Consider the following 27,077-nt stretch of genomic DNA (forward strand, 5'->3'; position numbering starts at 1 on the left):
TTCCCCAAACCAACCACCATGAAAGAGCTTCGCAGTTTCATCGGCTTGTGCTCATATTTCCGGCGCTTCATCCGTAACTTTGCTTCTATCATCGCCCCCTTGACCCAGCTTCTCACCGGCAGTTCTGACCTATCAGCCTGGTCCCCGGCATGCGATGACGCATTCCAAGAACTGCGACGCGTTCTCACCTCTCCTCCAGTACTGCGACACTTCGATCCATCTGCACCAACTGAGATCCATACGGACGCTAGCGGTGTCGGGCTCGGCGCTGTTCTTGCGCAACGCAAGGATGGCTTCGAAGAGTACGTCGTCGCGTATGCCAGCCGCACCCTTACCAAAGCTGAGGCGAACTACTCGGTTACTGAAAAGGAATGTCTGGCCATCATTTGGGCAATCGGAAAATTTCGTCCTTATGTGTACGGGCGTCCATTTGACATCGTGACCGACCATCATGCCCTATGCTGCTCATCTTCATTAAAAGATCCAACTGGTCGGCTCGCCCGTTGGGCATTACGCCTACAAGAGTACGACATCCGCGTTGTTTATCGCTCCGGCCGAAAACATTCAGACGCAGACGCTCTATCCCGGTCACCCCTGCCCTCCGGTCCTGTCCACTCGTCTATTTCCACACATGAAGCCTTCGCCCTCACCATTACCGACATGCCATCAGAGCAGCGCAAAGACCCATGGATCTCTTCGCTTTGAGAAAAGGTTTATTGGCGGCTCCTAATGTAACGGCACAGCAACCGGGAACGGCGAAGCAGCCCGAAGCACTGTCCAAACGGACGCCAGCAATCAACAGCGCGAGCCGAGACGAGCCGCGCGTTGGCGATGCGGCTGTGCCGCGAGGCGCGTCTTCTTCTTCACAATCTCCCCCCGGACAAAAAGAGCCATCCTGGCGCCTTAAGAATCGGGAGGCAGAGGGTCGTGGTAGGGCTTGAGACGCGAGACGTGGACAATGTCACGTCCACGCCGGCGCAAGTCTTCAGGTGGTGACAGGGGCTCAATGAGAAAATTCACCGGGGATGTTTGCTCCAAGACTCGGTAAGGCCCTTCGAATTTTGGGACGAGTTTCGAGGAAAGCCCCGGCGTTTGGAAAGGGACCGACAACCACACAAGAACGCCTGGAGCGTAGGTCGTGCTTGGATGCGTGTCGAGGCGGGTTTCTTTCTGGCGCTGCTGTTGCTCTGCCGTAAAGGAGCGCGCTAGCTGGCGGCATTCTTCGGCTTGTCGGGCGACGTCGGAAACAGGTAGACACTCGGAGGCGTCAGGACGGTATGGAAGGAGCGTGTCGATGGTATGCGTAGGCTCGCGGCCATACAGGAGGAAGAAAGGTGAAAATCCCGTAGTGGCCTGGATCGCGGTGTTGTACGCGAACGTGATGAATGGAAGGATGCGGTCCCAGTTACCATGATCAGATGCCACGTACATAGAGAGCATATCACCAAGTGTGCGGTTAAATCGCTCTGTGAGCCCGTTAGTCTGTGGATGGTATGCCGTGCTTGTCCGATGAATAATATGGCATTCCGAAAGCAAACTTTCAACGACTTCGGAGAGGAAGGCGCGACCTCGATCGCTGAGGAGTTCCCGAGGTGCGCCGTGTCGAAGCACGAAGCGATGTAGGACGAAAGAGGCTACATCCCGCGCTGTAGCACTTGGTAAAGCAGCAGTTTCGGCGTAGCGAGTCAAATGATCAATAGCAACGACGATCCACCGATTGCCGTCAGGTGTCATAGGAAGCGGGCCGTATAGGTCGATGCCGACGCGATCGAAGGGTGTGGCAGGGCACGGGAGCGGCTGCAAAGCACCAGATGGGCGTAAAGGCGGCGATTTGCGGCGTTGACAGGCAAGACAGCACCGAACAAACTTGTGTACAAAATTGTACATGCCGCGCCAGTAGTAGCGGTGGCGAATTCGTTCGTACGTCTTGAAGACTCCGGCATGGCCACACTGCGGATCGTTGTGGAAAGCGGCACATATTTGAGACCTTAAGCTGCGGGGAACCACCAGAAGCCACCGACGACCTTCAGGAGTGTAATTGCGTCGGTGCAGCAGCTGGTCACGAATGGCAAAATGAACTGCTTGGCGTCGGAGGGTTCGGGATACAGGGATGGTCGACGATCCAGAAAGATAGTCGAAAAGAGAAGCGACCCACGGGTCACGACGTTGTGCGGTTGCAAAGGAGTCCATGTCGAGAGATGACACGGAATGTGCGGAAGTTGTTGCGCAGGCCGAGTCTGGAGGTAAAGGTGAACGAGACAAGGCATCTGCGTCGGAGTGAGTGCGTCCACTGCGGTAGACGACGCGAATATCGTACTCCTGGATGCGTAGTGCCCAACGGGCTAGGCGGCCAGTGGGATCTTTCAAGTTGGCGAGCCAACAAAGCGCATGGTGATCTGTGACCAAGTCGAATGGGCGCCCGTACAGATATGGTCGGAACTTGCCAAGTGCCCATACTAAAGCCAAGCACTCTTTTTCGGTCACGCTGTAATTGGCCTCATGCTTCGTCAGTGTGCGACTCGCATAGGCGACTACATATTCGGGGTAGCCCGCCTTTCGTTGGGCGAGTACGGCGCTGAGACCGACCCCGCTGGCATCTGTATGTACTTCAGTTGCAGCTGACGGGTCGAAATGGCGAAGAATAGGTGGGAGATGAGAAGACGACGCAGCGTAGCAAAGGCGGAGTCACATGCAGGGGACCAGCAGGAAAGGGCGGCGTCACCGCGTAGAAGCTGAGTCAATGGCGCCATGATTGATGCGAAATTTCGAACAAAGCGCCGGAAATATGAGCATAGGCCCACGAAGCTTCGAAGTTCTTTGATGGTCTGAGGCTTCGGAAACTCAGCGACTGCTCGAAGTTTTGCAGGATCGGGTAGAACGCCGTGCTTGGACACAACGTGGCCTAAAATGGTGAGCTCTCGCGCGGCGAAGCGGCACTTCTTGAGGTTGAGTTGAAGGCCAGCGTTCGTTAGACAGGTCAAAACTTGTCTAAGGCGGAGCAGGTGAGTAGGAAAATCAGGCGAGAAAACCGCGACATCGTCGAGGTAACACAGACATATAGACCACTTGAGGCCACGCTGCGTGTTGTCCATGAGTCGTTCAAAGGTGGCAGGGGCGTTACAAAGCCCGAAAGGCATCACCTTAAATTCATATAAACCGTCAGGCGTAATGAACGCGGTTTTCTGGCGATCGGCCACAGCCATGGGGACCTGCCAGTACCCTGAACGCAAGTCAAGGGACGAGAAAAATTCTGCGCCCTGAAGACTCTCGAGAGCGTCATCGATGCGCGGCTGTCTTCGATGACTTCCTGTCATCGATGACTTCCTGTCTAGCCAGTCGCCAGCGCCAATTTCTCGGACGCTCCGTCGTCAGGTAGCGCACTTCATCATTCGGGATAACCTGCTGTACCGCCGCAACTACAATTCGAACGGTCGCAAGTGGTTGCTTGTTATACCCCGACACCTGCGCCCTGCCATCTGCGCCACGTTCCACGACGATCCCCAATGCGGCCACGCCGGTGTCTTAAAGACATACTCTCACATGCAGCTTCGGTACTACTGGCGCGGTATGTACCGATTCGTTTGCCAGTACGTCCGGTCCTCCCTCATATGCCAACAACGCAAGACGCCACCTCAACATGCCACCGGCCCCTTGCAACCTTTACCATGCCCCGCGCGCGCGTTCGACCGCGTCGGCATTGACCTATACGGTCCGCTTGCCAGCACTCTAAGTGGCAACCGCTGGGTTATTGTCGCTATCGACCACCTCGCGCGGTACGCCGAAACTTCAGCCCTAGCATCTGCCACAGCCAAAGACGTCGCCAGTTTTATCCTTCGAAACCTGATTTTACGCCATGGAGCACCTAGAGAATTACTGAGCGACCGCGGTCGCGTTTTTCTCTCCGACGTCATTGCAGCTTTGCTAAAGGAGTGTCGCATCATTCACCGCACCACCACGGCATATCATCCTCAAACTAATGGGATGACAGAGCGTTTCAACCGCACCCTTGGCGACATGTTGGCCATGTATGCTTCATCTGACCACTCGAATTGGGATCGCATTCTGCCTTTCGTCACCTACGCTTACAATACCGCCACGCAAAGCACCACTGGGTTCTCCCCTTTCTTTCTCCTTTATGGACACGAACCTTCATGCACTATGGACACGATTCTGCCGTACCGACCAGATGCTTCGGAGTGCACGACTGTTTCTAGAGCGGCTGCTTACGCCGAAGAATGTCGCCAGCTCGCTCGTTCGTTGACATCTCAGGACCAGTGGTGCCAAAAGCATCGCCATGATTCATCCACTGCGGCTACGTGCTTTGCTCCTGGCTCGCTGGTCTGGTTGTGGGTGCCCTCTACTCCTCCAGGCCTTTCCTCTAAGCTGCTCTCCAGGTACCACGGTCCTTATCGGGTACTGAAAAAAACATCCGCGGTCAACTACCTCATCGAGCCAACGGAAGCGCCTTCCGACCAGCGTCGTCGCGGCCAGGAAATTGTGCACGTCTCCCGGCTCAAGCAGTGCCATGACCCTTCTGTGTTTTCCTGCCCTTAGGTCGCCAGGATGGCTACTCTTTCGGTGGGGAGTGATTGTACTGAAGGCACTGGGCAGTGGGCATGGTGCTAGTGGATGAGAAGAAGACGACGAGAAGTGCTTGCTTCCGTGTAGCGATATAGCGCCGACCTGTTTTAAGCCTAGCGCTACAACCTATAACTAGTGACCCTTCTGCTAGGTGAACACCCCCGTTGCAATATATATATATATATATATATATATATATATATATATATATATATATATATATATATATATATATATATATATATATATTAGCCTCATTGCACTGTTAAAAGCAGGACCGCCTGCCGAAACTTTTTTTCTAGTTACAGTAGTGTGCGCGGTCTGCCTACATGATTGTGATTCTACATGACAGCCGGTTTCGTCACAACTCTCGAAGGCCACAGAATTGGTGCTTCGGACGCTCACATTTTCTTTACTTATTTGGTGTTGAAAATCCAACTTCAATTAAAATTAAATTAAAATGGGGTTTAACGTGCCAAAACCACTTTCTGATTATGAGGCACGCCGTAGTGGAGGACTCCGGAAATTTCGACCACCTGGGCTTCTTTAACGTGCACCTAAATCAAAGTACACGGGTGTTTTCGCATTTCGCCCCCATCGAAATGCGGCCGCCGTGGCCGGGATTCGATCCCGCGACCTCGTGCTCAGCAGCCCAACACCATAGCCGCTGAGCAGCCACGGCGGGTATCCAAGTTCAAGTAGGTGTAATGAAGTTACCTTCATCTCCAATTAGGCAAATTTTCGTACATGTTCTGCAAATACATATATTTCTTGTGAGTGCATTTCGGGCATTTATTTAATGTGCCCATTCAATCAGGCACTTAAAAATTAGCATTTGGAACTTCTTTTTTTTTTCAAAAATAATTCGGGCAGTAAAGGATTAAAGGTACGTGATCTCAGAGCAAATAATACCTATGCCAAACGGCGCGCGCAATGTAAATGACATTCATGCCGAATGTCGCTGCGTTCCTTGTCTACACGGGTGTGCAAAACGGCATTCGCAATTGACGGCGACGTTCGTACGCACCTCGCGCGCGCAGGCACTCGGCAATCGACACGTATGGTTTCAAGGCGCGCTTCGCCCTGCGCAAATCGGCGAGGGGGTCTTCCCACAGCAGCACGCGCGTCTCGATCCAGTGCGCTTTTCGCTTCTCATTCTCCGCTGACGAAGCTGCAGAGTTGCCTTTCGTGGCTGGTGGATAGGCGTTAGCACCGCATCACTTGGGAAGCAATATGCAGATATTGCTTCCCAAGATATGCTCTTGTCGGCAAACATCGCCGACAAGAGGTGCTAGCTTCCGAGACTGTGACCAAGAGTCTTCAACTTCAAGGCTTCAACTATCGTGGTGTACGTCGTAAAATTCTCTTTAAAAATCATAACAACAATTAGGGCAACATATGCTCCAATTGCATTTCGTTTTAAGTTATCGATATTGTATTTTTTTGCCAAGCCCCTGTCGACAATATTACATAAGTCTCGCTTGTATGAGTTGGGGAGGCTCATTTAATGGGCGAATGCCATTAGCTTTGAATGAGAAGAAAGGGGGTTAACCGAGGGGCCCGATTTTTATTAGTCATATCATAAGAAGCGAACAAACACTGACACCAAGGACAACATAGGGGCTTTTAGGCCTTCACCCTAAAAGATCACGTTCTCGTGACGCCTGCGGCAAAAAAGACGTTCCACGTCCGCCGCCAAGGTCTGTGAGTGGTGGCGCTGGCTAACACTCCCAGGGTGCCGTCACCCTAAAAGATCACGTTCTCGTGACGCCTGCGGCAAAAAAGACGTTCCACGTCCGCCGCCAAGGTCTGTGAGTGGTGGCGCTGGCTAACACTCCCAGGATTTTCCCCTATCTTTCCTTGGTGTCAGTGTTTGTTGGCTTCTTATGATATTATCTTTGAATGTCATTCACTATGCACATCCTAGCACTCGTCCTGTCTTCTTCTAATCTGCGCATGTGTCACTTCGCGCTGCAAACCAAGAATATGCCCGTGTAGAAGGAATTACATTACGTGGAATTATACCAGGGGTACAAATCTAGCTGCAACACAGAACCTTAGTTGCCTTGCTTCACTGACAACCTCAGGCACTACAACAATATATTTTACGGTTTCTCACCTACTTACCTGCAAAAGTGGACGAAATCCATGCGTCTTTGGTATGGCACAGCATTCATAATGCAGAACTAAAATAATGAAAATTCACTGTTAACCTGGAGGAACCAAGTTGAATATTGACTGATTGACGAGCAGATAGCTTCACGCTCAGGTAGCTCATGAGACAGTACGTAGCGGCAAGAAACTTATTCGAAATAGGAAGCTGACCATAGTGTCCAGTGCCTCGGGGCATGCAGCCGTACGACAATAACTGCTTTTGCCCGTGCCACGTCAACCGATTCATCGTGATTAACTCATTAATCGAAGAGTTGGAGAGTTAGAATCGCCCCGCATAAAGCACTGCTGCTAATAAACTCCACACCAGCACTTGCCGCTGTGCTGCAGTTGACACGCTGAGCTGAGCCCCACCTTACAAAAATCGAGAGGGGACCAGGCACATCCTTGACCTTAAGCATTGGTCTTGCTTAAATGTTTTTTTTTTCTGCCGAGTTGTTAAATTTTGGCGTTTTACGTGCTAGAACCACGATCTGATTATGAGGCACGCTGTGCTGGGGTACTGGGGAAATCTGGACTACCTGGGGTTCTTTAACATGCACTTAAATCTAAGTACACGGGTGTTCTCACATATCGCCCCCATCACAATGCGGCCGCCGTGGCCGGGATTCGGTTTTGTATTTGGTTACCTTTAATATGACAGAACGTCTCAATACATTGTATCGACCTTCACGACCTCTTCTGCATACTCTGTTCTTAAGATTCATTTTCATTGAACTCGAATAGACTTGAAGCAATAAAAATATATCATTTATTTCGACATAGGGGAAATTAAATGTACACCAATCTGAGCTAGTTGGCAGTGCAACATCTTTGATAGAAGCAGCGCTAAAGACCCGAGTGGCACATAAAGCGCAGTGTGTCGATTTGCCACTCGCCGTGTCCCGCCTTCTGCACTGCTTCAAGCAACGAAATTAGGCGTTTTCATTTTTGAAGAGCGCACTTAATTACAAAGGTAAAATTACAATAAATTTTACAATCTTGGTCGAGAGTCACAACAGCAATACGGAGGTTATGGTTTCTGCTCCAACGGCGGCAAAGTTATCTTGCATTCGACAGAAGTTGACTAATGATCTTGCGCGTCTCGACTGCCAACCGTCGTCGAAGGACGTTATTGTAGGCCCTTGGCGTGACGTTAGATCTAGTTTTCAGGTAACATAGGCCTTTTTGACTATTTAAAAAGTGAGGGTCAAGACGCTTTGACAAGACTCACCTATTATATGTTTTGCATCTTCCTTCTATCGTCATCGCCACCCATCATTCCTTTCCCTCTATCCCTTAAACCCAGCGCAGAGTACATAGCTGGCTAGAGTACCTCAGGCCAACATCTCGGCATGTCATATCATTAAAATTTTCTGTTTCTCTTTCTACTTTCATTTCACTTTTGCTTTCTTAGGAAGAGTATGATGCCTGTGTTCAAGCTGAACGCTCGTGAATTATTATATATTGTTATGATCGACTTGTCGGGTGTGACAGGCGTTGAGGCGGGCTTCCCCGCGTCGACATGACTGCCCTGTTCTCCGCATCGACAACACGCTTTTCCCCGAGCTGGCACAAAATAATGCAAGGCCAACCAAAAAGGCAACAAGGTGCCCTCCCGCTCTCTAAGCTGACACAAAATAGTGGACGGCGAAATGCACTACAACTCCACGGGCTCCGTAAGAAGACGGTGACAACGACAACGCCCCGTTGTCGCCAACGCCAATGGTTATTTAAGGCCGGTTTGGCCCACGTGTTAGATAAACCGCTCGATATTGAGATGAGAGCCACATCCATGTACCGATGAAGTGAATTCAACCTTCTTTTTTTTTCGCCCTCACTATGCCCGGCTTCGTCGTCGTTTCCTTATTCCTGCGGTGAAGGTCCACCTTATACGGTCGAGATTCTATCAATATTTCGTCGAAGAACAATTTCGGCTGTTTTATGCATTCCCTGGGGTAATTAAGCATTGACTTGTCACGATTACTAGTATTGAGCCTCTTAGTTCACGGTTAGTTCAAGATTACTAGTTCACGATTACTAGTATTGAGCCTCTTAGTTCATATAAGTGTTACATGCTTTACGACGATCCATTCAATGAACCGTGGGCACGAAATAGTGCGAAGACAAATGTGGTGAAAGCACTGTTAAGGGCCCCTGAAACGGTTCGGACAAATTTTGTAGACGCTTAAGTAGAACATTCGCACCACAATTTAAATGAAGCGTTACGTATTAATGGAGCTACAAGCAATTACAAGTTACCCTCCTCCCTTGCCATGCTTTTGCTCCTCAACTCGTTCGCCGAGCGATCGGGGCTAAGCTCCGCCTTCACAGGTTCTGCGTCACGATGCGACGTCACATCGTCCGCTTCTGGTTGTTTTGGAGCCCGCCCCCGCCCGTGCGAAACCTCTGCGCTAGCCGCTTGGCCGTCGACCCCAAGCGAGAACTATCGAAGCAGCGTGCGTTGCGAGCACTCTGTCGCAGCGCACAACGTGTCTGGTATTCCCGTAACCGTGCACTAGCTGAACGTTGCGACGGAACGGTGGAGGCATAAACTCAAGCTGATGAAGGAACTTTAGCGTAGACGCACGTGAGCTGCCTGATCGGTCTCCACGGTCCAGCCACCCGTTGGCACAGAGCTTAACCAGCCAAAGAAAGAGCTAACATTACTCTAACCAAGTGTAAAACATTTTAAACAGTTACAAAAACAACGTGTGAACGATTACACTCCTGCGAAAAATTTACACCAGATGCAAAGAATACATTTTCTTACTGCTAATGTGTCTGGTTGAGCCCTATGCCAACAGGTGGCTGCACCGTGCAGATCATTCACATTTGCGCTTCTGTTCATCCCATGAAACGACACGCAAGGGGACACGGCCAGGTCCTGTCCCCTTGTGCTTGCGTTTACCCTAATACCGGACTCGCAAAATGCTACTGCGTTACTAATCTTCCGCTGTAAAGTGACGGCCGCAATCGCGCAAATCCAGGCGTCGATCGGATAGCGGCAGTCCGATGAGCTGCAGCCAGTCCACTCGTCTAGTGGCTTGCAAAGGGACATGATGTCGCAACTTGACATATTGCCAGTCGCTACGTTCGCAGTCCGCAACGCAACAAAGTCAAATCATAGCGCTCGCGAAAATACCGACCGACACTGACGGCGGCGCTCTCCTCAAAGACGGAGCACGTTGTAACACAAGCAGGCGACACTTGCTGTGGGCCGGAAGTGCTTAAGCGTACTGAAATATTATTGTTGGGCATTCCCTTTACGTTACTTTCTTTTTATAAAAACAAATTATCTAACATTGCAACTAATACGAACATCATTTGTTTACCATAAAGTTGGAAAAATTATCGATGACGCACCATGGGCAGCCAATCGGATAGCTCGCCCCACTGACGTCATATGGGTGATGTGCGTCATATGGGTAGGGGCGGCTTGAAATTCCGCCGTGCAGTGTGCTGCGATCGGCAGCGATGTGCATTTTTAAAGCCTTATAATAAATTACACGCTTTACGCGGAGCACTTAGATGCGTCAATTAATGATCAGAAGGACCTACTCTAACGACTCAGTGCGTTTGTAGAAAATCGTCAAACCGTTTCAGGGTCCCTTTAAGAAACTAAGTAAATGTGGTGATTGGTAGTAAAGGAATAAAATGAGGAACGTGTTCTTGTGAGGAAAGGGGTGAGGTAGTGGAGAAAGAATAGGTGATTTCCAAAGCTTCCCGTCTGTAAAGTATTTCCGTATCCGCAATCGCTTCTGGTGCATGCAGTCAGCAAAAGCATGGCCTTCGAGATTTTTACGCAGAGGGAGCCGTCGCCGGGGCGTGTATTTGGACACCACGTACTGCGCACCGCAAGCTGCTGGCGATAGCCCGTGCACAATAAAATGGTTCATGCAACTCTCTGTGCTACTTCTAAACATATGCCAGTGACGGGCTTCGTTCTCAATTACTAAGTAAAACTTAAAGTGGTACCTCAGTATAGGTATCCTCAGTGCAACAAATATGCACCTTCAAGTGCGCAATTCCTTTATGGAATCATCCTCCTTCCTCTCCGCGTTTTGGCAGACCTACTCGGTCGGTTTACCTGCGTTTAGAGCGTGCCGATCCCGGACATGATATAATACGAAGCTGGGCCAATCCCTGCGATGGTTTAATGTAAACATTGCTGGTCCCATGTAATGGAATTGAAGGGAATGTGGTGACGGAGTTGTGAAGAAACGAAAGAATGGCAAAGGGGCGAGAAAAGGTGGCCTGCTGACGCCGTAACTCAACGGAACTCGACCGGATTTCAAAGCTGTCTGACAATCATTACCGATGGTGGTATCTATTTGAATTTATCTGTCAATAAAGCTTCGACTGCGGCTAGTTGCTATGACATCGTTGTTTACTGCGCTATGCTGTTATATGAAGGACCAAAATAAAAAAGACACACTGACACACATCTGCGCAATGCGCGGATGTCTGTCAGTTTTTGTTTATTTTGTATTTTGTTCAACACTATAGCGCAGTAAACAGAATGAAAATTCATCGGCATTCTTTCGCTGACACGATAGCGTGCGTTGCTCTACATCTATCCATCTTCAAAAGCACCACTTTTAACGAGGGCAAATGACACAACGTAGGACATTTCATGTACTGTCCTTTGTTCTTTCGCTTGTTCCTTTCAGAAGGGGTGCTGTTGAAGAGGGATCGGTACCAACTTACCCAATTTTCAATCTTGATATGTCACGCACCTATACGGCTGATGTGCTCTGTCTACTCCTGTGTCACTGAACAGGCGTGAAGTGGGCAACACCGTGGACCCTTTCAACAGCGAGGAGTTCGTGGCGCTCCTCAACAAGGCGCAGAGCTCTTGGACGGCCAAGGTGCACGAGCCGTTCCGGGGCAAGACCCTCAACGAGATGATGAGCGTCCGCGGGGGCCACCGCAACAGGAACTTCAGGTGACGGCCGAGATGAACGCGCCGAAATGCCGGAAGCTTCAGAAGCAGAAGTCCCAAAATTAAGGAACGAAGCATCGTGCCAACGCTTTCGGACCGGTGCACCTTGTTCCGGTGTTGGAAACACTTTCTCGGGCGAAGTCGCCACGTCGTAGCTTTACAAACTTTATATTTAGCAAAAGGTCGCTTAGTAATGATGATGATGATGATGATTACTTGTTTGTTAATTTCTCTATTTTATTATTTGCGTCTGTTTATTATTCCTCGACGTCTTCCTCGTTATTTCGAACGATATCTTTATTCTTCCAAAGGCGAGTGAACTGTCCGGGTAGGAAACGGCAGTGCCGTGAAAACAGCGTCTGATTTCAAGTCAAAGGTCGCCGCTTCCACGAGCGAAGTTTCCCCTCACCGAAAATATCCTAAATTTGTTGCTCTCCTACAGGCAACTTACTATGATCTGAGGCCAAGTTATTTTGACGTCTCACGATTTTGGTGAAAAAATTGATGGTCCAGTGAATATTCACAGATAAGGTACTAAGACATCAAAGTAAAAAAAAAGTCAAATAAGTATGAGAGAATGTTCAGATTACAAAACCTTGATAAATTTTGTCAATTTTTTTTTTTACTTTTCAACACTACTGTGTACACACTAAGTGACAGCACAAAGACCGCAAGGACTAGTATTCATTCATATACAGCAACTCTAGCAAATCTCGCTGTCCCAGCTGCGGCCCCAGACTATCACTACTTGTTGCATTGGCTAGTTGGCTCGCACTGGTGATGTAATAAAATACACCAAACAATATGAAGAAATGACGGAACAGGAAAGGAGCGTTACTCGCAACTAAGTTTCTTTAGCGCAAACAGTCTCACGGTTTTAAAGGAAGGTGACACTGCGTTTGCGTACTGGAACCATAACAAATGAGACAAGGCACCAAATAGTCCAAATAAATGCTTCCTCTAACATCACGATCATCATCATCAGGCTATTTTATGTCCACTGCAGGACGAAGGCCTCTCCCTGCGTGCTCCAATTACCTCTGTCCTGCGCCAATCGATTCTAACTAGCGCCAGCGAATTTCTTAATTTCATCGCTCCACCTAGTCTTCTGTCGTCCTCGATTGCGTTTCCCTTCTCTTGGCACCCTTTATGTAACTCTAATGGTCCAGCGGTTATCTTACCCACGCATTACATGACCTGCCCAGCTCCATTTCTTTATCTTAATGTCAATCAGAACATCGGCTATCCCTGTTTGGTCTCTGATCCACCACCGCTCTCTTCCTGTCTCTTAACGTTACGCCTAACATTGTTCGTTCCATCGCTCTTTGCGCGGTCCTTAACTTGTTTTGGGGCTTCTTTGTCAGACTCCAAGTTTCTGCCCCATATGTCAGCACCGGTAGAATGCATTGATTGTACACCTTTCCTTTTAATGATAATGGTAAGCTTCCAGTGGAAGCTTACCATTAAGCTTACTGGTAAGCATGCTGGAAGCTTACTCTAACATAACATGGAATAACTGATGTTCAGAGGCGCGCAGGGCCACAAACGGATATTGGCGATATAAATGCCTCGGGATTCTTTTTGATGTAGTATGCCTGTGTTAAAGAAGCGCTAAAACAAAAAATAAGTCGAGCTGTACTAGTAAATTACGCTTTTACAGTACCAAAACAAACACTCTCATGCCATGAAATGAGGCTTGATAAGCCAGCAAAAGCAAGAAAGCAGGCGGCGGCCGCAGCCATTTCCGTAACAGCCCGCCGTGACGACATGGATTAAACAGTGACATCTATAGGTACAACGGATATGGTTGTGGGCTTGACCGCGACTTCCTAAGGAAAGACAGGGGAGTAAGGACGACCGCATACTGACACAGCTTTATCTTTAGCAGTTTAAGCGAGGTTAACTTAAGAGGAAGCTTTACATAGGGAGCTCCTATCTAAATACATGGAAACAGACAAACATTTCTCAGCGATCATTGCACCGATCTTGATGAGCGATGTTTGATTTAAAAGAGAAAGTTAGAATCTTGTGAATATGGAAAGCACACATTTATATCGGCGTCAGCTGCAGTTTTAAAAGGTTCTCAAAATGAAAAAACACTAATCTCTAAAGTTTCCAACATTGTAAATCGGTAATAAAAAAAAGATACGACAAATATTTCCACTGCACGTAACAATACGCCTAAAGCGGGCCGAATTCGTATATCATACACTGCTCTGAAATATACGAGGGAAAACGCGGTGAACGCGGGAGATGGAAATTCAAGGCGATGAGCAAAACGAGAAAAAGGTGAAAGCGGGAGACAACGTTTCGACAAGAGAACCTGTCTTTTTCGAGGCATTGAAAAGACGAGTCCAAGTTCAAGACAAGCCCAAAGACAAGTTTCAAGGCTTGAAAAAGACAAGTCCACTTGTCGAAACGTTGGCCCCCGCTTCCACCTTGTTCTCGTTTTGCCCACCGTCTGAAATGTGCCAGTAATTTGTGGACAGGACCTCTGGCGAAACACTCGCACACATCGTGTCTATTTCACTTATGCTGTAAGGTTCTGTATCAAATGCTTCATGTTCTCGAACAGGTGTAGTTTACAGACCAGCGATATCTGTTTCTTATGCAGAGATATACCAAGGGGCTCCAGCCGCATTAACCGAGCACAGTCGTTATTTCAATAAGTTTGTTCCTCTCTCTCTCTCTGCCTCAATTTTTTTGTTATCAACTTCAGAGCTTTTTCTTTTTTGAGTTCCAAGGCCTAATTCGTAATTTTGGTTTCTACAGTCAGTAAAATTGATCTTTCTCTTTCGAATGCGAAAAATTTCTTTCCAATGGGTCTGGCAGTTTTCTCACGAAATTATTTCTACGTTTTAAATGTCTTATTTGAATAGGCGGAATTGTAGTTGATGGGCGACGAGCTACGACTTCCTGAGAATATAGTGCAGATCCTCTAGGGGACGTGACGAGCTCGCAGATAACGTCTTTGCTTCTGCAGAGCCCCGCCACCAGCACCAGTGACCGAGGAGCAGCGGAAGCTGGCCAGTGCCCTGCCGGAGGAGTTCGACTGGAGGAACGTCAGCGGTGTCAACTACGTGTCGCCGGTCCGCAATCAGGGTTCGTTCAAGCCAAGCACTGTGAACGGATAGCAGCGCTTTGTGGCACTGCTGAAAAAAACGTACGAATGCCATAGAGACAGATGGGGACAGCGCGTCATTAGAGAGAAAGACAGGCCCCGACACGGTGTCGGGGCCCTTAGTGCAGGACTTCGCCTGCAGGCTTCTTTAGCGGGCCGCCTATATGGACCGCAGGATACCTTCGGACGTAATTTTTGTCGCGGTCGGCTTGTGGGTTTAGAGCGGAGGGTTGTGCAAGAACATATAAGGGGTATAATGCAGGCAAAATTGAGGCGTGCGGGGACGAAATAATTAGGCGAGAGCACTGTGCAGCACCAGTGAAGCCAAGCGAGTCGGTCCAACACGTGATCGAACTTCAGAGAGCGGTATAGTTTGTGGTCCCGCTCGGCATGCAGAGCTGCGGTATACGGCTGCCGAGCAAGTGTGAATCGGTTAAAAACGACCCTGAACCAGACGTTCTCGTCCAGTTTAGCGCCTGTCCTGTATTTGACCTTCCTTATATGCCATGCCTCTTGTTTTCGCCTTAGCAATATTTGTGAAGTAAGCACCAACTGGGTCCGCAGAACGTTCTTCTAAGCAATACGCCCAGCCTGTACGTGTTGGGCCGACATTGCGACGGGAAAAGCGAAGGCCATGCGTGGCTTCACGGAGCGTTTGCTCGCCGAGGCTGGCTGCGTGACGCACTGCTCTGTCGAAGCTAGTTTATTTCCTTCTTCCGTGGATTGGAGTTGCGCTGCAGCGGTCTACTGTGAGGTCGCCACTTGGAAGGCGCACATGGATGCAGGTAAGGACGCGAATGCCAACTCTCTGTTGGCGCTTCAAGCTATCAAATATCAGCGGCCTTCGTTCCGTTAAGGCTTCGGTCGTACTGATGGCGATTCGTGCGGATCTGATCACGGGATTCGAGGAGCCTCGTTTGTTGTCCGGCGAAGTAAGTTTCAAACAGTGGTGGGCATACGAAGCATCACGAAGCTCACTCGAGCCGTCTCCTCAATTATCGCATTGTCGATTTATGGCTAAGGTCATTTAGTGTATTATATTTGTAGAGCAATGCGATATATTATTAGTCTATTGGAGAGTAAGCGTATGAAACAGAGATCATGGATTCAGTGCAAAAGCTGGCTGCAGTGTTACTTTTTGTCAGTAGCCACTTTTACCAAAATATCGATGCTTTCACTCTAATGCTCGCCTCGAGACGCGTCTGCTATACGCGAAATTTCTTTAAAGGGCCCCATTAATTTTGTCTGGTAATTAAAAGAACAAATGCGTGCTCGTCTCCGGGCTTTTCTGTGTTTTTCTTCGTACGTCGTGACATCAACAGCGTCCCACACGAGACGTCATCGGGCTAAAAGCGTCCGCTTCTTCAGCATTCGTTCTCGTACAGACTACAGTGTACGCTACCAATCGGTAACACATACAGTGAGTACGCACCTCTGGCACGCCCTCGCCCCTCATCGCCTGGCTGTCGCGCTCACCTCGCGTTTCGCGCTGCCGATGCGGCGGCGGCGCGTTGGGGAAGTCACCGAGTCGAATTGAAAGAAAGCGAATCGAGGGGGCGACTCGACGGAGATTTCGTAACGCGACGAGCGTCGCCGTCAATAAGTCCGGGCGGTGCCGGTTGAGGGTGCGCGTTCTACACCTCCTCGCGCCAACACACCGGCCGCCTGGGGGCCCCCTGCGCATGCAATGAAGCATTCTGTTGCCAATTTTCAATGATCCATATTTGTTTGTAAAAATCATAAAGTTAGAGTGGAATCCATCCCGAAATTAGAAAAAAAAACAATGTCAGTCGGGTATGTGCCAATGTAGCGTGGAAATTTATGGACGCGACTTCACGGCAAAAAGTAGATACTGTGAATCACCCATCCATTGCTATGTTAGTTAATGAAATGTTCCTACCTTCTTCATGTACATAAACTTCCAGGCAATTCGCGTGATCCCTATGCGTGCCCTATATGCAATGTTTTGCGCAGATCTGCAGGGTACTTAGTCTTATGTTTCCGTGTAATAAAACCTAGTTGTTACAAAGCGCTCGTCTGTGTGCGTCTTTCTTTGTCCCCGTTTGCGCAGCGCCATATTTCACGATGTTTGGCGACGAGATAAGCCCCAGCGGGTGCAAATCTTTATTTAAAGAGCGCTCGCGCGGCGTTTAAGCTAATGTAGCCTCCACCTGTCTTCTAGAGAAATGCGCGGTGAGGAAGGGATCGGTCGCAAACTACACCTCAGATGGATTTAGGGGCCCTTTAACGTCGTCACAAATTCTATAGCGAGATATATAATCAGGGCCGCAATTTTGTAATGGGGCCTTCCGTTCTGTTTTATGTCACCCTTGTCACTCACCGTTCACGACTGTCTGATAACGTTGATGACGCGGGCGGAAGTGTCACGTTTACCACTGGCAAAGCGCCAAAGCATCGGCAACAGCATCGACACAAAGTCTCGGCCGAGGTTGTGCGCCCTGCGCACCCTGCTATCTTGATCAACGCTTTGACTTCTGTGCACATGCGCGAATAGTCGGTGGCCGCGAGATAGCATTTCTGCCGCTGACGCCTGCGCAGTAGACATTCTCAAGACAGCAAGACCTGACTGTGCGGGCTGTGCGAGACGTTGCCAAATAATGCTTGTCTTGTTGTGAGCCGTGACTGTACCTGACGAAAGATGAGCGCTAGAAATTATTACGCATTTACCGCATAGATTCTAAGCTGCCCAAATAGCATTGTACGGGCAATCCATTGCTAAGCTTTCTTTGTGCTGACCACCAGCATTGCGCGTTAGTCGTGCGATCATTCGGGAGCATTATTTAGTGCCTGGTTATTCTTCCACTGTTGTAATGGAGGACGCTATATATATAGAAATGCTCTTTACCGACACAAACAACGCTTATTGAAAGTATAGCGCTGTGTGTGCTTTAGTTTGGTCTTTCTTTACTGATGGTACGTACCTGTGCGCAGGATTGGCAAAGAGTCCGATGTTATTAAAAGAAGATGTTTAGTCACAGCAGCATAAAAATTGGGGAGTAATCCAAAAAGTTAAAAGAAGGTATAACGTACGAAGCATTTACCAACAGAATCACCTTGAAAGAAGTTCCTCTACGGCTGAGCAATTTAGCCGTCAGCGTCGACGAGAGGATCTAGGCTCCCAGACAAACAATATTCAGAGTAAAAACATTTATTCCGTGTTATTTTCGGGATACTTCTAAAATTTCTTTTCTTAAAGATCAAAAGCGTCATCCCAATAAAGGAAAATTCGTCTCAGCATCCTCACAGAATAGGCTGAGTATGCAAGACGAGCGGCTCCTGTGACGACAAACGTTTAAGGAATGTGTCCAACAATTTAATTCCATTAAGTGCGTCTTCGTCGTGTTCATATTCGCAGTTCACCTGTTTTTTTTTATACTTGCAGTTTATACACGCTTTTCCCCAGTTCCGCTTGTTTGTATGGGTGCTCTTTTTTGTTGCTCAGGTACATTTTGTACGGAAGTGTAACCCACTCCTGCTTAAAGCCTGGAATTCAGGCTAGCAGTACTTAACTAAATAAAATAAAATAATAGATAGTCGCGTAATTCTGGCGTAGACGGAGGTTTCCATCTCCCACAAGCAAAGCGCATTTCTTGTCATCGTCAATGTAAAAATTAACTGTCGCCAATCATTAGCGTCAGCCAAGCGTGTCACGTGATGTCTCTGCACCACTATAGGGGGCTGCGGTAGCTGCTACGCTTTCGCATCGATGGCCCTCCTGGAGTCCAGGCTGCGCATCGCCACCAACAACAAAGTGCAGCGTGTTTTCTCGCCGCAAGACGTCGTCTCCTGCTCGCCGTACTCGCAAGGTACGCACTGAAATTTTTTTAACACCATAACTTCATGAAGGGTGTTTGGTTTTCTCCGTGCATCGTTAACACCGTCACCCTTATAGAGGGCAGCTGCGGCGATTTTTCGAGTTGAACGGATCTGAATGAAATTTCATGAGTGCGTCCTTCTGCACGCTTCCCTCATTTCCCGAAAATGTAAGGCTTGAAAGTTGCGCAGATTTCTTAGAAATGAATTCCGTTTGTTCCCTCGAAACATCTGCCTTGCCTGGTCCTCAGCTACTGGCCAAAAGGAGGTATACGCAGAGCGTGCTGGCAATAAATGGCCACCGACAAGGCCGAGGAGTGAGCTGGGGATAGTGAGCAAGTGTTTGGCGTGAGAAGTTGCTGTCGCGAAAGGTTACGTTCTGCGTGGGCGGACACGGGAGGCAAGTGTGGGCGGCAGGAACTTCGGGCCGTATACCGCGCGTGCAGCCCGAACCGACGCCGATTGCGTTCGCGTCCGCCCAGTTCGTGCCTCTTCTGCTGGCGGTCCTGAGCGATGGGCTAATTTAACCATTGGGATGGAGAAAACTGCTTCTGTGGTTCAGTTCGAACCATACATGTCTTGAAAGAAATTATTCGCCATTCGGTACAGTGCATACACAAAAGCCTAGAAGCGACGACAGGACGCGCTGTCGCTGCGTCGCCGTTCTCGAAAGCGGCAGTCGCCGGCGTTTCCGGAAATGAACGGCGACGTGTGTGTATTTTTCTGCGTCGTCGTGCCGGCTCATTATTTAGCTTCCGAGGCGTCTCCCTCGTATGCTAATTTGGCAGCGAGCGGAGGCCCCTTCGATACAGCAGCGTTGTCAGCTGTCTCGTTCAGCGGCCAACGGTGTCGCTGGTGCAGCGTCGGCGTTTCCCCGAGAAAACTATAAGCGGGCGATCGTACGCGTAGTGCCCTCTGTCTGCATTATATGGAACACGCCCATTCTGTGCGTGAAGAACAATGCGTAGGGCACAGCATGACAACGATCCCGTGTCACGGTTTTCCGCTCGTTGTTTTCCTAAGTGCGTGGTCGGCGCCACTCGCGGAGTGGTGCAGAGGTGCCTGCATGTGCAAAGTATGCGCGCTGTGCGGCGCGTTTGACGTCAATCACTGTCACTCGTGAGCCGCTAGCATTGCAGCCTCAAGCGAACGACGAGCGGTCGGTGCACGTGCCGAGAAATGCAGCCGTCGGCGCATTTGTCACATTTAATTTATGCAAGTGCCGGCAGCTGCGGCGGTCACCCGCGTTCTTGCGGGATACAAATGCGGAAAGCTGTGCTCCACATCTTAGTCCGTATGCGAAGCGCTTCCCCGAGAAGGAGTAAAACACCTAAAATAGCGTATGAAATCAGTGGTCCCCTCGGTCTTCACGTTGCAGCGCGATATGTTGCGCATGGGCGCCGGCGCTCGTGGTGGCCGGTCAACTTGCGATTTGGGGCCATTCGTGGAAATCGTAGCCGTCGCTCTTTGACAAATCCCAAAAGCCGACGCAGCTGACATTGTCACCCGAAGGTCGGCCGCGGTCACGAACGAGCCGAGCTGCACTTCGCCGGCGTCGTTTCGCCGCGTGGCCGACACAGGCGCCTTCCCCCGCCGTGTGCCTTTCGTGACGTCAAACGAAGAGGATCGCCCGGCTCCTCGGTCAGGTTTCAGTATGGCGCTTTTTTTTCCTTGCTTAAAGTTATTTTCGAATTTGCGGAACATTGTTGCTATCAATCAATCAATCAATCATATTTATTTCCTTTGATAAGGGAGGAGTACGCGACTAAAAGTTCAAACAGCTTGGCGAGGTCCCCACCACCTACAAATTGCCAGTGCAGCAAGATGAACGGCCAGTCATATGTAAGCATTTCAATGTGGACAAGCGTTATGCGTGACAAGTAATACAGAATGAAGCTAACAAAACGGCAAATGGTCGCACAAGCAAAATGGTAGCACACTTAAAGGGGCACTAAAGTGAAAAATTATTTCGTCTGCATCAATAAATTACCGTCCTACAACACCAAAAACACCACTCTTACAACCATAAGACACTTGGTAAGAGAAAGCGCAAGAACGATATATGAGTGGCGACGCCTACATAAGTTCCCGCACCTGGGGGCTGTGACGTCTTTAATTTTGATGGCATCTTCTAGGACCTACTAATTATATATAGCGGTAAAGATTGACTACATTTTGTTCTAAAGGAACCAAATACAACACATGGCAAGTTTCGGGAACCTTTATTCAGCCAACGCGGCCCAAATGCGGAAACATACCTTAGAATCCCTGACGTCACGCTGACGTACCGACGCTGGGGGTTTCCGCGTGAAATTTAAATACTGATACTTAGACCTTCATTTTCTCATCTAATATTCAAACTATTTTTTTTTAATGACTGCCTGCAGGGTTCTCAAACCATGCTTCATTAGTCTAAACTGATTTATTGTTTCGCTTTAGTGCCCCTTTAACAACATGAACACCATGCGCTGAACAAGAAGAAGGGAGGCGGGGTGGCAATGGGAGGCATATACTAATCCTTCAAATAAATAAGCTGGCAAGATCGTTTGATAACAGTTTTGGTTACACGAAGGATTAAAAATGTTGTCGGTTTAATGAGTTTAGTAACGAAGCTAGTGTGTAAGGCAAGGGTGGTTCGTCGTAGGAAGTTCTGGTGGTGTCACGCCCACTCAGACGCGTGACAGGGCGGTCTCGGCAACCTAAATATTCCATTACCTTGACATGGTTAAAAAAGTCGCTGGAGTTGCATTTTAATGGGTAAGATCGAATCGTTGACAGGGAGCAAATGCATTTAGTTTGTTTGAGAACTTGTGTCAAGTAAACATTATGTTGGCGGCGGCAGACGATGCAAGAAATCAAATTGTGGAGTTTTACGGGCCGATTGCATATTTTTGGATTTTTCAAAAGCCTTTGACAAAGTGTGCCATAAAATTTTACTTTATAAGATAAGCAAATTAAACCTCGATCAAACGTTCTAAAATATGTTGAGCCATTTCTTATTAACTGTGGCCAGTTCGTGACAGCTAATGGTCATAACTCACCTCATAGTGACGTTAGGTCAAGTGTGCCACAAGGTTGCGTCCTGGAACCACTATTATTCCTCACCTATATCAATGAATTACCTTAAGCAACAACTTCAGACGTACACTTATTTACAGACGGCCGTGTAATCGTCAGTGAAACAACTAACGAACACGACATCATCCTGCTTCAGGCCGACCTTAATAACGTCAGCAATTGGTGGCGATTGTGGCGAATGGAACTCAACATTAACAAGTGTAAATTTTTGAGAGTATACCAATCTAACCATAACCTGCCTGCGTACTTCCTGAATAATACGTTGCTTTTGAAACGACAAGTTCATGTAAGTACTTAGGCTTGCATATAACATCTAAATTAACGTGAAGTCATCACGTTGGATATATAATTAACCAAGCCAACCACTCGCCGTTATACTTACGTCGTAACTTTTCTCGTGATCTGTCTCCTTTAAAACTACTACTTCATAAAATCCAGTTACGGCCGAAATCAGAATATGTTGCAGCTGTATATGGGACCCCTTTAACGAAAACGTAATACATTCCCTCGAACTAATCCAAAACACCGCAACTCGTTTTTTTTTTCCTCGGAACTACAACCGCGCTGCGATCTTCAAACAAATTAAACATGGGTCATCAGCCACTGGAAACACGTCGAAGGATTTCTCGCCTTTCATTTTTTTTCATAAACTGCGTCACCGCCCTCATCTCAATCCGAAATTCCTGTCACGACCACATTACTTATCTGACCGCACTGATCATAAGCATAAAGTTGGAATTTGGCGCACGTAATACGACATATTTTTTGCACTCCTTTCTGGCAAGTACGTCAAAAGATTGGAATGAACTACCCTCTGATATTGTTTCCAATAATAACAATGGAAATTTTCGAAAACTTCTAGCTAACTCTACATAATAGCAATCGTTTGCGCTAACTACAGCTGTTCTTTTTAATAATGTTACTTGTGTTATGCTGTGTTCTATTACTGTATTTATGAAACTTTCAGCTAACACTGTATAATTAGCAAATATTATGTATGAGCTGCTAATATATTTCCTTCGTATTTCTGGTGTAACCCACTCCCCTCTCTAATGTCGATATGCCCTGAGGGTGAATATGTAAATAAATAAAAACTACGATCTGATTACGAGGCGTGCCAGCCATCGTGGGGTACTCACGTGTGCGCCTCAGTGAGCGTGCGCCCCACGAGGCGCGGGCCCCGTCTCACTGCGCGCGCCCCTCGCAGTGCGCGGCCGGAACGTGATCCGTCGGGCTCAGCAGCGCCACGTAGCCACCACGGCGGGGGTAAAAACTTCACGAAGTACACTTTATTAGGCACCTATGTAAAGATCTCGTGGACGTTTGCAAAACCCTCGTAAATGTTCTAACGATTTCAAGGTACTGTATGTTCATGCTTCAGTTTTGTTCTCTTTATTTATTCTAACGTGTTCCGTCAGCTGTACTGAGATGCGTGTTTTCGATGCAAGGTTACGCATTGGTAACCTTTGTGCGTCTGTTTTTTGAAGCGCAGCAATTTTCGGCTATATTTGCTAAAACTTTCAGGCCCTAAATTTAAAATTCGCTTCCTACAGTCACTAGAATGTAGGCCTTCTCTCAAATGCAACATATTTATTACAATTGGTTCAGCGGTTGTCTTCTAGAAGGATTCCCGCATTTTACACATTTGAATAGGCGGAATAGGCTCACTCCGAGCTACAACTTCCTCTCCGGGGTAGCGATGTTGCCCGTGGGGCGACCCAGGACTCCTACGGGCGTAAGCATTTTAGAATGTACGCAAACCGTTAACATTTTCTGTCGGCCACGAACGATCAATGTTTTACTTCTTACAAGAAGGAATAGGGAGGAAAATGAGAATAGGTCCCTACCTCGCCTCACTGGAGAAGTTGGGAGCTGAATTATGAGAAAACGTTTGACCTGCTACCTTGCATTCAAAAGGAGCAAAAGAAAAAGATGAAAGGTACCGCACATTTCACTTAGACCATCCCTCTCGTGATGGCGGCTCAGCTATCTTCCTCTTCGGTGTAGCGTTGTTGCACCGGGCTAAAATGGCTTACCAGGTTATAACTTCAGAAAGTAAAATTCTAGCTATAGACATTTCTATTCCACGCCGCATACCATTGACATCGGTTAATGCTTATTTCCCCGGGAGCATTCTGAGTACTTGTGTTCTAGATTCAGTAATTACGTCCTGTAAAAAAAAAATATTTTTGTTGGAGTTTCATTTTTGTTGAACTGAATTCTTGTTGGAATTCATTTTTCATGAACTTCCATCATACTTCGTGGGATTTCAAGACCGATTCGAGTGGTAAACGTTTGTGGGATTGGGCTGCAAACAATAACTCATCATGCCTTGACGCAAGTACGCTCACACGTGTTTGCAGTCAGTCTCTTTCCGCGATAGATCGCGAGAACTGATTGGCTTATCTCCACAGGGGCTGCTATAAACTCGGTCACAAGCACTACCATCCTCCTATACTTCTTTAACTTGTATGCCCATTGACTCAAATTCCTGCGCATTCAAACACTTTTCTTAATTTCAGCAAATTCAAAAAGGTCTTACACATGGATTTATCTCATCAGAAATGCGTTAATGAAAAAGAAAAGGCCATAATTCTTTTTCTGTTTTACATGACTCCGTTAAAAAGACTCGATTCCGCGTGCTCTCAACTAAAAGTGGGCCTTTTATCCCTTGGTGGAATGCAGTGCACATGCGATTACACAAAAAAATACCCACCGTTGCAAAAACTACTTCGTAACCAGTGTCCTAGCGATTGGAGAGACTATAAGTTCGCGGCAGCAACATTTAAAAAAACAGTTGCAAATGCAAAAAAACAGCTTTGGTTGTAAGCACTCCGACTTTCTGTCGAAGGCCACCAACAGAAAAGCAATCGTTCGAATTCCGAGAAATAAAAAGGCCCTTGCGGCACAAATAAACGTTGACACAGCGGAGAAAAAAGAGAAATAAACGTTTATTTTCGAAACAGTCGTCATCATCATAAGCAGCAGCAGCCTGGCTACGCCAACTGCAGGGCAAAGGCCTCTCCCATACTTCTCCAACTACCCCGGTCATGTGCTAATTGTGGCCATGCCGTCCCTGCAAACTTCTTAATCTCATCCGCCCACCTAACTTTCTGCCGCCCCCTGCTACGCTTCCCTTCCCTTGGAATCCAGTCCGTAACCCTTAATGACCATCGGTTATCTTCCCTCCTCATTACAGGTCCTGCCCATGCCAATTTCCTTTTCTTGATTTCAACTAAGATGTCAATAAATCGCGCTTGTTTCCTTATCCAATCTGCTCGCTTCTTATCCCCTTAAGGTTACACCCACCATTCTTCTTTCGGAGAAGAAGAAGAAGAAGCCGAGGTGCGGACGTCCCTCACACCGGCTCCGTCGTTTTTGAATGTTTGAGCATCCATCTTTGCCGCCATCACGGATTCAAGCACATCACTGGATTTGTGAAGTCACCGGGAATTCGCGGACACCTTTCTTTAAGGTGGGACTTCCATTTTTGGACTTTTACTGGCCTTTCTTGGCGCAAGACCTAAGTAGGCCTACTGGCCCCGCCGGGCCGCGATGGCGGGCACGCGCATGGAAGATGAAGACGCTAGCGGATTAGAAGAGAATGAGGAAGGTCTAGGTTGGCAAATTGTGACAAGTCGAAAATTTCGCTCCACCACAAGGATTGCTGGCGATGGGAAAACATCGCCGCAGAGCCAGCAAGAGCAAGGCAACAGCAGCAAGAACAAGGGACCTACAACCACTATGTTCAAAAATCGGATTGTCAAGGCATCAAGGATGCCCCAATTGCCCGAGGAGCACAGCAAGATCATCATCCGTCCACGAGGAGGTCTCAACTTGAGCAAAGTGAGCACCACAGCGATAGGCGTGGCGATTATTGAAGCATCAGGCCTGACTCCGCAACAAGCCCGAGAGGATGTCGTTTGCCCTAACTTCACGCAAAACATCGTGGTGGTTAGTACACCAGACCCCAGTCATGCTGCCAGGTATGTGCGAATCAGGTCAATAGTTATAGGGGAAACCGAATATGAAGTGAAAGCCTACGAGACAGCTCCGCATACCACGTGTAAAGGGGTGATTCGGAGAGTTGACCTCAGAGACAATCAGGCCACGATAACGCAGAACATTGTGCATGATTTTAACCCACTGGCATTGGCAGCCAAACGCATTAAATCCACGGGCTCGGTCATCGTTCTGTTTGATGGGCTCAAGGTGCCCAATTATGTCAGATACGGGTCGACCCTTGTAAGGTGTTACCTGTATAGGAAGCAGTTTGATGTCTGCTATGCTTGCGGAAAGATTGGACATCGGGCAGATGTATGTCCAACACCGGACGTGGTACAGTGCAGAGGATGTGGAACTCAAAACCCGGAGGACAATCACATGTGTGTGCCTAACTGCAAATTCTGTGGAGGGGACCACCCAACTGGGGACAAGACTTGCCGACAGCGGTACCAAATTCCATACGTGGTGCGAATTCGACGACGAGAACGCAACAGATCTGCATCGGGGGCGACACCACCTCAGCTGCAATGGGATGCCCAAACGGGCACCAGGGGGCGCACGCGCTCAAGGAGCCCCACACGGTCAAGACGCCGCTCGCCGTCGAAGGGCAGAAGCCGCTCCAGATCACGTGAAGTGCAGGTGCGCTTCGAAGGAGGAGGGCAGACGCCTGGCGACAAGACGACATCTGGAACAACCTGGGCCGACAAAGTGAAAGGTACTGTGAGGACCGCGGAGAGCGGTGCGGGGCGGCCGGTCGGAGATAATGATGCCAGGGTAGAACAGCTAATTAAAGAAGTAACGTATCTGAGAAAGGCAAATGAAGAACTTACTAAGCAGGTTGTAGAACTTCGCAAGAACTCGCAGACTAGCTCCACAAAAGTAGCAATAGCCAAACCGGTGAATAATGACAACAGTCAGGATGAAGAAAACACACCAGCTCCAAAGAAGCGGGCAATAAGCCCAGTAGAAACGACAGTGTGCTCGGCTTTGGAAGAGATCAAGGAGGCGATTAAACAACTTAGAGATGCCATAGACAAAACTACCTTCAAAGTTGATAAGTTATGGAAATGGAGGCTGACGGCTGAAAAGAGGCTTACCAAAGTAGAAGCGCAAGGCGAGGACGACGAATACTTACCCTCAGAAGCAGAAAGCGTCAGATCACTCCCTGGCGCGTCGGGGGGTTCTACGAAGCGTACTCTAGCGGGTAGCAGTAAGGCGGGTTCTATAAGCAATGGCTAGCAGGGGGAGCTTTACCGTGTGGCAATGAAATTGCCGAGGATTTTATCACAAAAAAGCACCTCTCATGCAGTTAATAAAAAACTCTGCAGACAAACCGAAAATTATTATGCTGCAGGAAACCTT

The 27,077-nt window shown here is 48.3% G+C and overlaps 1 protein-coding gene across 1 annotated transcript in view; it reads left to right on the forward strand.

Annotated features, from left to right (window-relative positions):
* Positions 1 to 27,077, forward strand: part of LOC135920497 (dipeptidyl peptidase 1-like) — a 102,675-nt gene that overhangs the window by 62,774 nt on the left and 12,824 nt on the right. Inside the window, exons 4-6 of the mRNA XM_065454766.2 lie at positions 11,516 to 11,680; positions 14,661 to 14,779; positions 18,494 to 18,625. Coding sequence (XP_065310838.1) covers positions 11,516 to 11,680; positions 14,661 to 14,779; positions 18,494 to 18,625 — 416 coding nt within the window. The remainder of the gene's footprint in view (positions 1 to 11,515; positions 11,681 to 14,660; positions 14,780 to 18,493; positions 18,626 to 27,077) is intronic.

The sequence above is a fragment of the Dermacentor albipictus genome, unplaced genomic scaffold (genome assembly GCF_038994185.2).
Source record: "Dermacentor albipictus isolate Rhodes 1998 colony unplaced genomic scaffold, USDA_Dalb.pri_finalv2 scaffold_16, whole genome shotgun sequence".
Classification (NCBI taxonomy): Eukaryota; Metazoa; Arthropoda; class Arachnida; order Ixodida; family Ixodidae; genus Dermacentor; species Dermacentor albipictus.